The sequence below is a fragment of the Micromys minutus genome, assembly GCF_963924665.1.
Source record: "Micromys minutus genome assembly, chromosome: 4".
Lineage (NCBI taxonomy): Eukaryota > Metazoa > Chordata > Mammalia > Rodentia > Muridae > Micromys > Micromys minutus.
The window spans coordinates 20,177,318-20,193,857 of record NC_137973.1 but is presented as its reverse complement, the minus strand read 5'-3'; the positions used below and the strand labels follow the sequence as shown (position 1 = coordinate 20,193,857).

The 16,540-nt window shown below is 44.6% G+C and overlaps 1 protein-coding gene across 1 annotated transcript; it reads right to left on the bottom strand.

The window, feature by feature from the left end:
* Positions 1-1,110: 1,110 nt before the first annotated feature.
* PLRG1 (pleiotropic regulator 1) lies at positions 1,111-16,252 on the bottom strand. The gene is made up of 15 exons (XM_080916450.1): positions 16,142-16,252; positions 14,942-15,048; positions 14,223-14,365; positions 13,603-13,656; positions 13,100-13,190; positions 12,536-12,623; positions 8,058-8,159; positions 7,201-7,293; positions 5,814-5,963; positions 5,551-5,652; positions 4,746-4,848; positions 3,818-3,926; positions 2,832-2,971; positions 2,009-2,202; positions 1,111-1,282 (listed from the first exon to the last, which is right to left on the bottom strand). The coding sequence occupies exons 1-15, from the start codon at positions 16,148-16,150 to the stop codon at positions 1,223-1,225; spliced, it is 1,545 nt and encodes a 514-aa protein (XP_080772576.1). The 5' UTR covers positions 16,151-16,252; the 3' UTR covers positions 1,111-1,222.
* Positions 16,253-16,540: the final 288 nt, after the last annotated feature.

Here is a 16,540-nt window from a genome sequence, read left to right as displayed (position 1 = left end):
GCCTTTTCTAGGCGTTGCTACAAACTCCAACAGCACTAATTCTTTACTAGTATCTATACTGCAGAACAAACACCAAACACCACCCGACCTTCCCTGAAGACATCCCAGCATCTGCTGGAGACTGCTAGAAAACATATTACCTGTGTTTCCACAGCAGAATCCGCCAGTTTCTATCTTAGAAAGCACCAGACTTGTAGCAGAACATTTGCTCAGCTCTTGTGAGGCCCTGGTTTGATCTGCACTATGGCAAACAAACCAACCTAACCAAATAGAACCCTGCCCACTTTAAGGTCAGCTCAAATGCTTCTTGCTAGCAAACAAATGTCCTCATGCCTCCCAAAAATTTGAACAGGTGTGCCTCTGAGTGCCCTCAGAACCACTGACCTGGGTACAGCATTCCCACAGCAAGCTCAGAGAATGCACACCTCTACCCTGTGTGGACCAGAACACATCGGAAAACATGGTAGAACAGATAAAATTGCTTTTTGAGTAAGTCAGATTAAAAGCTCAATCACCACCACTACCACCACCAACCCACACCAACAGAGTATAGGTAGAACAGGCTAACCTGCAACTCACTACATAGGCCAGGCTATCTTGAATTAACAAAGAACCACCTGCTTCTCCTTCGTTAGTGCTGGGATTAAAAGCACACACCCACGACCATGTCCAGAAAGAACTTCAATCTTTTCATCCCCGATTATCAGCTACTGTCTTAAATCTTCAAAGTACTGTTTAACATTCTTTCCTCTCAAAACAAGCATTAGGATTTTTCTAACAAAACTATCAAGACAGAGGTTTCAGAAAGGTTAAGGACTTTGACTGTGCTTCCAGAAAACCCAGGTTCCATTCCCAGCACCTACATGGTGGCTCACAACAATCTGTAACTCCATTTTCAGGGACCTGACACCTTCTTCTGGCTTACATGGGCACCAGACACACACACTGTACACAAATGTACATCTAGGCAAAACACCTATACATATAAAAAACCCTGTCAAAATAGTGTTCAAAACAGCAATGCCAATAAGCCTGAATTCTTTCTAGTTACACTTTACTTCTAAAACTAGCAACTGTTTCTTTTAGAAATAAAACACAGGTGAGGGGCACGGGGAGCAGTTTATTGTAAAATACAAAGCAGCAATGTTTCCTGCAAGTGAGCTTCCATGAATGACTGGACATCCTCACCAACACCAGGCTATGAACAGGACAGCCATCAACACTAAAATCTCTTTCTCTTGATAATTTCTGGTTTCCAGCTGACCGGGTGAGTTTCTTCTGTCTAAAAACAGAACAGTAAACAAAGTGTTATTTTACTAGTTTGTTTCCTTTCAATAAAAAGACCTCTTTCTGCTAAACTGCAGTACTTGTAAGGACGTGTTTTGATCTTGAAGAATTTTAGAAACAGCTGACAAATTTCTGGCGTTATCCAAATTTAATAAGGGATAAGTGGGTTTATCCCACGCTGGGTTGGATTTTCATCTAACGTCAGATTTTCATTTAGACATTACAGCAATACTGCATGTGATTCCACATTTCATTTCCACAGCAGTCTACTGTCTGCCACAATTAAAGTTATCATTCTCCTTCCCAGTAACTGTACTGAGGAAGAACTGGACTTAACAAGAAATGGTTTTTCACTGATGTTTCTGTATCGATGAAACCACACAGAAGCCCCGAGGTCAGACTGCTATCCAGAGGACAAATCCCATAGTACTACAGTGAGTCCTCTTCTTTTTGTAATCAAATGAGCAGTCCTCGCCAAACTGGCATGCAGTTCTTTTACTTTGAAATGCATGTGGAAGCTGGGTGTGGGGGCCGGGCCATCATCTCAGCGTCAACTTAAGCTACAAAGTGAATTCCAGGCCAGCCAGGGACACATCTACTACCTTGTCTCTAAATATAAAACATAAAATTAAACTAAAAAGTAGGAAGGGAGGAAGGGAGGGAATGAGGGAGAGAGGGAGGAAGGAAGGAAGATGGATAGATATGGGAACTAAGAACTTACCGCCGTCTCATCCTCTCTGTAAACTTTAATGGTTTTATCGGCTTCAGCTGTTAGTAACCGACTTTCTGACCGATCAAAAGCACAAGCGAATATTCCTGACTCACTATCCAAAGACCCAGGTTGTACCGCTGCATGAACACGCTGAAAATTATAGCCAGTTCTCCAGTCCCACAGGTGCATAGTGCCATTGTCAGCTGAGAAGGAAACACATAGGTTTTTTTTTTATTTTAAAATATTTATTTAGTTTATGTTGCTGTCTTCAAACACACCAGAAGAGGGCATCAGATCTCATTATAGACAGTTGTGAGCCACCATGTGGTTGCTGGGAATTAAACTCAGGACCTCTGGAAGAGCAGTCAGTGCTCTTCATGCTGAGCCATCTCTCTAGCCCAAAACACAGTTTTATTTCTATCCTTTCAACAGCTCGATGGCCCATAAGCTAAACATCACATCAGCAACACAAAGATTTAGAACGAACACACACACACACACACACACACTCAAATTCCCTAATATGGTTTTGTCTACTTTTGCTTGTGTTTAAGTCAGAATCATTGACCTGAAGAAGAACGAGAACATTTAAAATCTAACTAAGCATCGGGCAGTTTCTAGCAGAGATCCCACCCTTATCACATGGGCACAAAGATGTCTGAACTGGGCAGCATGCTGCATGGACTATCAATGAGTAAGACGGCGCATTGCAAACAGGCACATTCACCCTAGTCAGGTGAGTGCCACTGCAACATAGTGTGACACTGTAGAAGCTACACAGGCTCGCATCAACAGAAGGGCACGCTCAACACACCATAAAACCCAGTGTTACCTCCAGATACAAGTACTCCATCCGTATTGACTGCCAGCGTGTTAATAATTGCATTGTGACCAGAGAGATTTTGAATGAAGCCTCCATCAGGGAATTTCCACTGCTTTATGTTATCTGGAGACCCAGACGCAAATGTGTAACTGGAACAAAGATTGCCGAGAATTAACGGGGAAGTACACTGCATTGAAGAAACTCCCAGCTTTGAGAAAGCACTGTGGGCCCCCTGGTCCAGACTGTTCACCACAGTAAAGAGACCATCACTATCTTCACTCCACAGTCCACCAGCCCTGTCCAACTGCTGGAATGCACTGAAATCCCAGAGCAAAGTTTTCGTTTCTTCAGTGTGCTATACTAAATTGGCACAACAAATGTACACACACACACACACACACACACACACACACACACACACACACTCACTCGTTGGGCAAAAAAGTATTGAAGAAAGGGAAAGGAGGGGAGAGAGATGGTAAGAAAAAGAGAAAAGGAAGGAATGGAAGGAAAGGGGACAAGGAGAAGAGGGGACCAGCAGAGGGGAGGAGAGCTGAGCATCAGGGGTGACCTACGGATACCAGTGTAGCCTGCCTTCCCTGGGAACCAGGACCACAGTGCTGATGGCTCTTCCTCCATTTCCTCCTATTAACGTCTCCCTTAGAAACCTAACTCTTCTCTGTCTGTCTCTGACAGGACACCATACGTGAAACAATCCATGACAGGTAAAACAGGTTCAATACACTGTCCTGACCACACGCAGACACCGTTACCGCCTATTCTGATATCAGCTTTAAGCACAATTTGACCTTACTTGTCAGTTTGTCGAGGGGTGAAGGCCTTCACTCCATACAGAACAGGAGGCAGAAGAGCAACGGATGGGAAATGAAAGCCTGTCCCTAAGCAGCACAGGCTGCAGGTGTAAAGCAGCCCCTCCTGGTGTTAGTCTCACTCAGACACAGAGGAAGAAAAGCTCATCAGCACAACACACTTACTGTAGCGGATGTAAGACCACGGCCCTGACTGACTTCTTATGATTTGTCAATGTCACCCGTGTCTTTCCAGCCACTAGATCCCATAATCGTATTGTGGTATCATGACTTCCTGTAATAAAGACACCCAGACAGAATCCACAAGTTAAAACACAATAAAACACAAAGTACTCATCTGTATACATGTATACACTAAATGAAAGTTCTACCACTGTGAATAATTTCCTCAAAGTTCTAAAACGGTGGTTATTTTAGATTTAGTTCTTTGTAACTTTTTGCCTGAGGCGCTAGAGAGTGGCTAAGATCCCTGCCTTAGCTTCCTGCAGACCCAGATTTGATCCCAGCACCCACATAGTGAGACACAAACATCTGTAACTCCAGCTCCGGGGAATCTGGCCCTTCCTTCTACCTCTGTGGGCACTAGATACAGATGCACCTACATACATGCAGGCAAAACACACAAATCTAAAAACTCCCCTACAAACAGCAAATAAAAACAAACATCTAATTTCAAACTCCAGTGGCAGGGAAGGGAATAAAAATGGAATCTTTTTTCTTACTATTTCTAGTTAACAAAACAAGTAAAAGAATTCACATCTAGTCACAGTAAAGATTCACCATCATTCAAGTAAAATTCATACTAGAATGATGGTCATGAGACTCTAAAATGACACCTGACTGTATTTTACAGCAGTTTTCTAAATAGCTTTACCAGTGCCTAATGCGTTATATGATGCTTAAAAAGCTCAAAGTAAAAATAAAAGCAAGCAAATAAAAAGAAAGCTAGAAAACATCCTGCAGTTCCTAATTTCAAACGCCCTCGATTGAAACACAAAGAGAAACTAGAGCCCAAGGCGGAGGTGGGGCGGGGGGGGGGGGGGGGGGGATGGGGGGATGGGGGAGGGTGGGGGGGTGGAGAAGCAGAGCGTACCAGTGATAATCTGTGGTTCTGCAGCCTGGCATCTCACGGTAGCCACTGCGTTTGTGTGTCCAGACAGCGTGTGTACACTGGCTTTCGTTCTCACATCCCAGATCTGGAAAAGTAGAACCAACAGGCTATGGAAAAGAACAGGCATGCGTATCTCAAAGCTCTAAGTTTGTGAAGCCAATGTGTCTGAACATCATGAAGGAAATGTGAAAACGGAGGACAGTGACCTGTGCAATGGGGACAGAGGGGGTAAAGAAGAAAGAAACTTCAAAGATCAGGGTACTGATCCATCAGCTTAGTCCCATGATGGGACTAGAGAATTAAACAGCTAATGGGCAACCACTGTGACAGTCTGGGCCAGTGGTTCTCAAGCTTCCTAATGCTGCAGTCTTTAATACAGTTGCTCACGTTGGAGAGACCCCAACCATTACATTGTTTCCATTGCTACTTCATAACTCTAACTGTGCTACTCTTAGGAATCATAACATAAACATCTGCGTTTCCTGAAGGTCTTAGGTGACCCTGTGAAATTCTACCCTCAAAGGGCCCACACCCCCCCAGGTTGAGAAGCACTGGGAGACTATGAAGCTGTCATTATGTCACATGATTCAGGACATTAATAACAGTAAACACTAAAGAGTGATAGCAACAAAGAGAGAAGTCACAAATCCCGAGGGACCAGCTTAGTGATGGGTCAAGAATCTGTTCTCCTATATGAAAAATAAAAAACAAAAACCCCACTAATACCAAGTTTGCATATGAGAAGATACAGGACATCTAAAAGACCACAAAGCCACATTTCATTTACCCGAGCAGTGGAATCTCGACTACAAGTGACCAGGACATCGATTGTTGGATGCAAATCCAGACCATACACTGCACTTAGATGCCCATGATAGTGCCGTATAACCTAAAGATAGAAGCAGAACAGTTACAATTTCTGACATCAGAAAGACCCACAGTGGAATCCGGGAATGTAGCTCCATGGCAAAGAGCCAGCGTGGCTGGCAGACGGGTAAAAGCCAGCGACAGGCAGTGGCTCGCGTGAGCTCACACGGGCTCCCAGCTTACCTTGTTGTATTCAAGATCCCAGCACTTCACTTGTTTGTCTTCTCCACAAGAGAACAAGTAAGGGCTCCTCGTGCTCACGATCACACCGCGCACTGTACTGATGTGGCCAGTCAACGACAGCTTTAATTTGCCACTAGCCAAGTCCCAAATCTGAAATCAAGTCATTGTTTTGCTTTATCCTGGTGACTTCCTCCGCCCAAATAACACAGTGACATAGTAACAAATGCACACACAGGGGAGTCTAAGACTCTTTAAAATGATTCCTCTCCAAACAAAAGCCGGGAAGAGGCAACTTGAACATCGCAAGGTTAATGCTCCCAATTCATAAAAGGACAAAAAATACCAACAGCACATCAATAACTGTACCAGAGAGAATGGCAACTTAATCCAGAAAAGTACCGAGGACGAAACGCTCAACCTCACTACATGTCTGTTTAAATCAGACACCTAACCATTCCTAGTGGCCACATCCCTGCACTTGTCTAAAGAGATACACGGTCAGCACAATGGACCAGGCATCAGCTCACTGATTTTGGAAAGAAAGTTGTACTTTCTGTATCAGCTCAAAGGCTTCTGTTCTAACACTTGTTGTTAGGAGGATCTATCAAAATAAAACACAACACATAAAAAGCAGCCTGTGTTAAACAAATGCAGGCCATCACAATGACAGATCATCAAACTACAGCTTTAATGTCGAACGATAGGGGAACAAGCTATAGAATTATCTGCACATTCTACTCGTTTAAAACACTCAACTTCTCATAATAGGTCTTCAAGATGATGCTATGTGAGAAAAACAAGATCCAAAATAAAAACGAGGGATTTCTTCCCGACATGGTGCACACACCTTAAATCCCAGCACTCCAGAGGCAGGTGTGTTTCTGAATTTAAAACTAGCCTGGTCTATATAGCAAGTTCAATCAGCTTCAGGTACAGTGAGACCTTGTCTCAAAAACCAATATATATTTTTTGAAGTTCCTGGAGATGTAGCTCAGCAGAGGACCACCTGCAGGCGTGTGTGAAGCGTTTACCAAGCTGACTCTTCAACAGTGCATCCCTGGACACAGAGGAACGGTTAGCAGGAGAGCCACTGGCACATCAACAGACACTGTAAACTGAGTCCACCGGAAGCTCTAACTGCAGGAGAACTGCACACCAATCTAGCTCTCAGAGAACCTTCCTCTACACCTACACAGAGAACCATGCTGTAATCACAGAGACCTTCCTTCACTAAGTTACACAGACCTAACAGTAGGCAGTTCATGTTTACAACACAAGCTTCAAAGCCACTTTGCAAAGAGGCATTGTTACTAGCTTGGATGGTAACAATGCTGCATCAATACCTCCCTAGGAAGTCCCTCCTGAGAGACACCACACGCTCCATTACCTTTATAGTTCTGTCAGCGGACCCCGTAACGAACCACTGATTTCCAGGCTCCACGGCAATACACCGAACCCAGCCAAGATGCCCACTGATAACCTGTGGAACAAAAAGTGAGGTGAGTAGATTGGGCCATACATCATTTAAAATGCACTCAATTTAACCACAACCCAGACTTGAACCACATCATCTTCAAAAACTGTTGTAGTGTGACTGGGCTATTGTAGAGTGAGAAACATTAGCTAATCTTCAATGAGTGAATGAACTGTGAAAGTGAGGTACAGCTACACAATCAGATGCTACTAACCAAGAAAAGGGAATGCACTTTATCTCAAAATCAGAAAGGGAAGGACACCACGCTGCAGAAACATCCACTCTCCTCTTTGCATGTCAGATGTAAGCATCCAACAGAACACAGACAAGCGTGTGCCAGGAGGGGAGAGTGTATGACTAATGGAGTACATGGGGGAGGTGACAATTGTACCACCACATGGAAAGCAATTATGCAGGCCGTCCATTTCCTCTCGGTTTATTTTAAATCTGATGTATTTCCAGTTGTCTTATAAGTTATTGTAGCTGGAAGAATCCCTGACCAAGGAAACATTTTTCTAAGGAATGATTTCCTTCACCACCACAGTAAGGAGCTTTCTTAGTTACCTGGTCTGTATATGTATGCCTTCCACTATATCCTGTGTTTTAGTTAAAACCAAGACTCCATGTGACTGTCCTTAGAAAGCTCTCCAGACACCCCACGCAGCACAGTGCTGAGCACATTCATCTCAGGTCACCCGAAGTTCTCAGCCCCACACCTGGCTGATGGAAAGCCATCATCTCCTCGAGGAAAAGGAGACAGAGCCACTTACCCTGTAGAGTTTCCATGGTGGGTGCCACTGGGGTTTGGGCATTGTAGGGGCTTTTTTAGCCATTAGTGCAGAGTTCTTGGTATTGCCGGTCTCCATAATCATCTAGATATGGGACAGATTACACAACTATTACAGCTATCACACTGAAGGATTCAAGCTATTAATTCAAAAATACAAATATAAGGAGGACTTATGAACGGCTTTTTTTTTCATTAACTGAAGAGGAAGACAGCTAAAATATCCTTTAACTTTAAAAAAACGTAATGCCTCATCAGATCTCTGTATGTTCTGAGAGAATTAACAACCGAGGAATCTCCAATGGCTGAGAAACACTTAAAAGAAATGTTCAATACCCTTAGTCATCAGAGAAATGCAAATCAAAACAACCCTGAGATTCCACCTTACACCAGTCAGAATGGCTAAGATCAAAGACTCAGGTGACAACAGATGCTGGCGAGGATGTGGAGAAAGAGGAACACTCCTCCACTGTTGGTGGGGTTGTAAACTGATACAACCACTCTGGAAATCAATCAAGAGGTTTCTCAGAAAATTGGAATAGTTCTACCTGAAGATCCAGCTATACCACTCCTAAGAATATATCCAAAAGATGCTCCACCATACCACAAGGACACATGCTCCACTATGTTCATAGCAGCCTTACTTGTAATAGCCAGAAGCTGGAAACAGCCCAGATGTCCCTCAACAGAGGAATGGATACATAAAATAAGGTTTATTACACAATGGAATACTATTCAGTTATTAAAACAATGACCTCATGAAATTCTTAGGCAAATGGATAGAACTAGAAAATATCATCCCAAATGAGGTAACCCAGACACAAAAGAACACACATGGTATGCACTCACTGAGAAGTGGATATTAGCCCAAAAGCTTGGAATATTCAAGATACAATTCACAGACCAAATGAAGCTCAAGAAGAAAGAAGACCAAAGTGTGGATGCTTTAGTCCTTCTTAGAAGGGGGAACAAAATACTCAAGGGAAGAAATACGAAGACAAAGTGTGGAGCAGAGACTGAAGGAAAGGCTATCCAGACACTGCCTTACCTGGGGATCCATCCCAAACCTAGACACTAGAGCAGATGCCAAGAAGTGTTTGCTGACAGGAGCCTGATACAGCTGTCTCCTGAGAGGCAAAAAGTTCACAGTACCGGTAAATAACTCACAGAACACAGGAAGCTTAACAAGAAGGAAGACCCAAGTGTGGATACCTGAAACCCACTTAGAAGGGGAACCAAATAATTATGGGAGGCAGAGGAAGGAGAGGGACCTGGTTAGGAAAGAGAAGGGGAAAGGAAAAGGGGACAGGATCAGGTGTGGGGGGAGACAGGAGAGAAGCCCACAGGGCCAGGAGAATGAATCCAAATATGCAGCAGTGGTGGGGTAGAGAGAACCTCTGGAAAGCCCAAGAGACCTGGGATGTGAGAGGCTACGAGGACTCAATGGGAATGACACTGGCCGAAATGCCCGAGGGGGGAAGATAGAGCCTAAAGAGACCACCTTCAGTAGATAGACATGGCCCCCAGTTAAGGCAGGGGACTACCCACCCATCTTCAAAATTTCTAACCCAGAATTGTTCTTGTCTAAAAATAATTCAGGGACAAAAATAGAGCAGAGACTGAAGGAAAGGCCACTCAGTGACTGGCCCAAATTGGGATCCATCCCATGCAAGTACACCTGACCCTACTGCTGAGGCCATGCTGTGCATGCAGATGGAAGCCTGGCATGGCTGCCCTCTGGGAGGCTCTACCAGCAACTGAGACTAATGCAGATACTTACAGCCAACTACTGGGTTGAGGTCAGGGACCAATCAATATAGAAGAGTTAGAGAAAGGACTGAAGGGGATTGCAACTCCATAGGAAGAACAACAGTGTCAGCTAACCCAGAGCTCTCCGAGCTTCCAGAGACTAAGCCAAAAACCAAGGAGCAAACAGGTGGTGGTTCGTGGCCCCAGGCACAGGTGCAGGGGAGGACTGCCTTGTCCGGCCTCAGTGGGAGAGGATGCACTTAATCCTGTGTAAGCTTGATGCCCCAGGGAGGAAGAATGCCAGTGGAGGGAGCACCCTCTCAGAAGTGGGGAGCAGGGGGAGTGAAGAACTCAGAAATGAGGGACCAACAAAGGGGGCAACTGTAGGAAGCCGTTGGCGCCAATAGATGGCGCCAGCTTCCCGCCCATTGTTCAGCCTACAATAACCTTTCCCCTCAGTGCGTAACACCACATCATAGCCACTATTGAGCTACTGGAGGATGCACCAATCCGGTAGCAACACAAGTCTCTTAGACATATATAAGCAGTGCATTTCTCTCCCACGAGGGGAGATCGCACGTGAGGGAAGAAGACCCGGTAAGAGAAGATCGCACGTGGGACATCGCACGTGAGAGATCGCCTGTACAGAAGACCCCGATAGGGAGATGCCCTGACCAAGAGAGATCGCCTGCCCAGGGAGTTCCCTGCTCAGAGAGAAGTTCCCTGCTCAGGAGATCCCCTGCTCAGAGTGCTGTACAATAAAGGTTGTTCGCAAAAGAATCCTGTTGTTGCACTCCTATTCCTGCCAGCGGGACGTGGGGCGTGTGACAGGCAACTTTTGGAATGCAAATATGTTAATAAAAAAATTAAAAAGTAAAAGAAATTTAAGAACATCTGAGGCAGACAGGGTACTGCACTGAGTAGATATCACTCTGGAGTTCAAAACCCAACTGAGCCAACAACTAGCTGACCAACTTTAGGCAAAAGCATTTATCTCTCATTCTTCTAATGGAATAATTAAACACTATTTTAAAATATCTACTAGCTGATACAGCTGTAGCTATAGCTGATACAGGCTGAGCATCCTTAATCCAAAATTTAAACTTCTAATGCTCCAATAGCCAAGCCTAATCTAGATTCCAGACAAATAGTGCACAACAGCAAATATATGAGCTTATATATTACCTCCCAGAACTAGATGTTAAGACCCTATCGCTGAAAACGCCACACACCTGAGTTGCAAGATACAGAGAAAGAGCTGGAACAGAAATGGAAACTATTAGCCAGCTTTCACAGGGCTGGAAGGTGCTGTACAGGCAGGCTCTCAGTGGAGAACAGGCATCAGTGGGCCTATCCAGCTTCAACCTCTGAACTTCAATACCAACTAGTTAGGTAAGATGTGCCCATGTGTACAATAGTGGTACTACTGACTATTGATTACATAGGAGTAATCAGCTGCTCTGGGCTTGGATTTGAGGTGTGTTCCACAGGAGGGAAGCCATACATGGCACTATAAACACGGTCAAAAACATATGGGTAGACTCCTGGACTTAATGAGTGAAATTTCTCTTTGGAGGGCAGTCATAAATGCAGAGATCCAGCCTGCAGTGTGAGCAATCAGGCAGCTCAGATACAGAGAAGTTCAAGGCTACGTGGGAGTCTACCCTGAAGAAACTTAGAGTATGTCCTCAGAAGCAGAAAGCCACAGAGAGCTGCTATGAACTGTGGTGTGGGTACTGACTACCAAATGAGCTCCATCCCTGTGCAAGTAAAGCCAGTACTCATTCAAGGGCCTGCACAGTAGAAGCAACCAGCAGCGCTGCAACCATAAACCACCCCATCAATACATGTCCGAAATAACAAACTCACACCTCACAAGGTTCAGGTAACATTCCTTGCAGTGAGTGCCTGCGTGCGTGAGTGCGTGCCTGTGTGTGTTTGGATGCTATTACTAGTGTAGCACTTGCCTAGTAACTGTAGTAAGGAAAAGTAGCTTCAAGAAATAAACAATTCACTGGCAACAATAAAAGCAACATAAGAATCTAGGGGCAGGCCCTGCTCAAGATAAAAAATATCTTAGTAGTATAAAGATGTTTCCTTAAAATTATTTTGCGTGTGCATGCACATTCATGTGGTAAACGCACGTGCAGTGTGTGCATGTGGAGGCCAGAAAAGGTCAGGTGTTCTGTTCTATCACACTCTTGCTTCTTTGAAAAAGGGACTCTCACTGAACCTGAAGCTAAGAGTTCCACTTTGAGGCTAGCTGACCACTGAGCTCCAGAGAACCTCTGCCTCCCTACTTTGACTGGCCGGCCCCATCAAATGCTGGAGTTCCACAACCACACACAGCTTTTCTGCGGTGCTGGGGACTGACCTCTGGTCCTTGTGTGTGCATAGCACGTGCTCTTAACTAACGGAACCGTCATCTCCCAGCCCCCTGCCTTGTCCTTCTGAGCGTGAGTAGCAGCAATCATGCTCACAGTAACGTCATTTACAAACCAATTATGTATATCGTGGGATTCTTAAAAAAAACAGCAACGTATCAAAACCTTGTGTTTAGGGCTATGAAATGTTAAGGACCAACCCAGGCTGCTATTTTTATTAACAGATCCTAGGATAGTATTGACTTCAGTATCCACGTATGACTTTTAAGATAAAAGAGAAATCATGTTGGAAGAGCTGGAAACCTGCAGCTATTTGACCCAGACTTACAGAGTTCACTGCTGTGGGCTGGGAGCGGTCGGAAGCCCCTGGGTGTCGGTACTCACTTCCAGCAGGTGCACCTCGATTTGCATCAGCTCTGCAGAACAGAGATCAAGATTAGTCACCCAGCACATCCCTAGTTATGGAATCTGCACAAACTTCCTTTTAAGAATTCTGTGAGCCAGCTCAGTTGCTAAAGTGTTTGCTGTTCCAAGCACGAGGAGTTCAATTCCCAGAACCTTTGTTTAAAAAAAAAGGAAGAAAAAGCATGGTGACACATGCTGGTGACCCTAGCACTGGAGATCAAACAGGCACATCGCCAGGGCTGGCTAGCCAAGCCTACTCTACTTGCGAAGTTCCAGGCCAGTAAGAGACCGTAAATAAAAAAAGATGGGAGTGCTAAAATAGTACAGTGTGGGTAAAGGTATTTGCTATATATGCCCGAGTTCAATCCCTAAATTTACAACAGAAGGAGAACCAATTGTCAAAAACTGTTAGCATCTGGATTCCCTATTTTACATGTTAACAAGAAACAACCTGCAAATGCTGAAAAGCTAAGGGTCACAGGCATACCTGGTCTGAGACGGTAGCGCCACAGCTAAGGACTGTGCAGCTGACTCACTTGGCATTCTTTGGATCTTCGTATCAGCAGTCAAGGCAACACCTGTTTAGTTTACAACAACCTTCGTTACGTTCGGCTCGACTATGCTTTTACTTTCTTATAATAAATACAGGTTAATACACAGATCAAATCTGACTGAACACAAGCAGCTTGGTATTAAGAGCAACCCAAGACAATAAAGATAATTTCCTATGGATTCAGACAGTACATTCACAAATAGTAGTCATTAAATATTAACAGGACACTTCCAAGAGTAAATTAAATGATAAGAAGTACACAATGCCCATGTGTTCTACAAGTATAGATTCTGTCCTCTGTCCAATCATATTTGCGTCCCCTGTGCTAACATGTCTACGCTGCATGCACACACACGCACATATCCATCTATTTAAGTTTAGGTAACCGGACAACAGACATATTGTCTACACAGCAGTGCAGCCTTACTGTCACTTACCAGGTCCTGGTGGGTATGGATGTGTACCTGTCACCAAATATTCAACATCTTGTCCTAGAAAAAAATAAATTCATTGCCAGTGAATTTACCTTTATTAAAGTACTGCCTTTTAAAAGTATTATAAATATTAACTCAAGTTTTCCTTTCCAACTCTACAGAACCTCAGCAGGGAGCTGATGGCTCTGCCTGTAAGCTGTTAACAGGTCAAGAAAGACCATGTGCTTCTATCCAGCCATGCTGGGAACAGAGGCACCCACCCCCTCTCTCTGACCACCTACTCCAGCTGTTCGTCACAGGAAATAGTTTCACATGGAATATTAGACTCTCTTTGTTCATTATAATTTCATCTTCCCAAAATAAAGACCTCACAGATGGTTTCCCCACAGGTTAGGAATCAACTTCAGTTTCTCCCTGTAATCTTGTCTACCGCCTAAGATTCATCATAATCACACATTCGGTTTTCTAGTAAGTCATCACCTAAGCATCTTGATAACTACTCTGATGAGCTCATCAAAACTTCCACCGTAACAGCAACAAACCATCAGTTCCCCCACCGTGAGGCACTAAGGAAACATTTTCTTCTATTTTAAAAGTTCACGTGTAAACCTGATGGTGTTCACCTTGATTGGCAGGATACTGCTTATGAGGATATGAATCTGGTGCGTTCTGAGGTCCCTTCTCCTTCAGGCTCTCTTTGGAAGTGGGCATATGCAGCACAGGACCATACTCGTTGCGAAGCTTGATTGCCATCTTCCGCTTGTGACTATTCAAAAATCATTAACATGAAACACATCCTTAAATACTGGACACACATTCACCAATGAAACCATTCAGATAGCCAGAAAACGAGTATAGAAACAGATACTCCATCTCACAAGCATGACGGGGGGGGGGGTTGCTGAAAGAGAGGGAGGATGGAGGAGGGAGGGAACAAGCAATAGGGGAGCTAATGGAAATGGTATAGGCTTTTGAAATCTTACAGCTTATCCTTAATGACAAACCTCCTCTAGCAAAGCCACACCTCCTAATCCTTTTAAAACAGTTCCACAACTACTAGAGACCAAGCATTTAAATACATGAACCTATGGAGGCCATTCTCTTTCAAATCATCACACTGGGTATCTGTAAATTATAATTAGCTAATGAGATTTTTATTGTAAAAGACAAGACAATAGAAAAATGAATTAACACTACTTATGACAGAAAGCCACTTGATATTGCCCAAGTCTCCTATGAGTGTCTGCACTTTCAAGACCTTTCAAAGTCCCCTCCTCTCTGCCTCTATGTACTCTTCTATCAATATTAAATACTCTGGCAACTGAAAAGGAATAAAGCATACCTCTCTTCATCCAAAGGCACAGGTTTTCCATTATCAGCCACAAACATGTCATGGGTCCTCTTCAATGACCTGAACACCAGTGTGTGTACAGAATGCTTCTGTACCTCCTGAAAAGAAACAACCAAAATCACACATCTAACTACAGGAGCCCTGTATACTCTAATCAACATTGGATTCGTTATGCACTTTGCATGCTAAACATGTAGAAGGACATACACTACTCAATAACTGTAACAAACTACAGCCTTCAACAACAAAGATGAGGAAGTTCCTGTCAGGCCAGAGCTCTTAGTAAAGTAGCTGAATAATGCCAGGATTTGTTCAATAGATATTTACTGAGCTAGCACTGTATTTGGTATGCAATGTACTCAAGAGACAAAAAAAAAAAAAAAAAAAAAAAAAAAAAAGGAGCAAAATAATTCCATGTTTTGGAGGGTTCTATGAAAATAGGCAATGGAGTTGCCGGATAGAATCAAGAAAGGTTTCTCTTAGGTGATAGTTAAGCAGAGAGGAAGCCAGCGTTACACAGAATAGATGTACAACAGTGCAAGCTGTGGGAAATACCACTGCAAAGATGTCCAGATAATTAATTCAGAACTGCAGCAGTTGTGAATGCTGCAGGAGTGTGAGTTTCGAGGGTCAGTGAGGTTTAGACCTCTGCCACCACCACCATTTCTACTCTATAACACTGGGGCAGAAAGTAGCACTGAATTACATTCCTCCAGTGTGTTCGTTAATCGTAAGCACTTAGAACAGCTGGAAGCTGAATCAATATGGGGGGGGGGGTGTTGGGCTAGATTAGGAGGACTGCAGTGGATCTGGAACGCAGTGGGTGAGATTAAGAAACGTTTGGGATATGCAAGAACCAACAAAATCAAGAACGGCAAGCTTTACTGGAGACAAACTGACAAGACAGCTCGGACTAGCATCCCAGCCACGGTGGGAACATCAGAAGCCCCGCCTCCGAGGAGAGGGCCAGATGCCAACGACAACACACAGACTGCATAATTCCCTCAGGCTTCCCTCCGACTGGACCTCGGATTCGGGATGTCATCGGCCTTCCCCCGACCTCGACATCCCGAGACCACCAGCTTTGGCTACAGTTCCTTTCCCCAGAGTCCCAATACTTTCATCTTACTTCCGTGGGCAAAGCAAAGCTGCAGAGACAAACGACTCCCGAGTGCCCGAGCGTTACTTTACCTCCACCATGTCGCCGCCGTTTAGTCTATTCCTCCAGCAGTGAAGAAACTCAAATGATGGACGCAGAAATCGCCACCACTATTCTGCAGCTCTTTCCGGAGATTGGGGCCTGTCGCCGGACGTGACGCAGACCGCGCATGCGTATTGGCAACCCGCCGCGCAGGGGTCGAGGGGCGGAGTCTAGTGGTGGAGGGCGGAAGTTAGGCGGAGTTGCGCTAAGCCTCGAGGCGGAGAGTGGGATCTCGGCAGCGGCTGGGCGGGACTGGGGCGGGGTTTGGGCGGAGATAGGCAAAAATCTCCAGGCAGAGGGGCGGGTCTCGGAGGAGCTGGGCGGAGTCCCCTGGCTGAGGGCGGAGCTTCCAGCTGGCGCAAAGGGAGCGCGCCAGCCTTAAAGCACTG

Excerpts from the sequence above, each read along its gene's own strand:
- PLRG1 (XM_080916450.1), bottom strand. Across the intron at positions 14,366-14,941 it reads GTGCCTTTGGATGAAGAGAG|TCACAAGCGGAAGATGGCAA; the intron begins GTATGCTTTATT and ends ATTTTTGAATAG. Across the intron at positions 8,160-12,535 it reads AGCCCACAGCAGTGAACTCT|ATGATTATGGAGACCGGCAA; the intron begins GTAAGTCTGGGT and ends TCCCATATCTAG.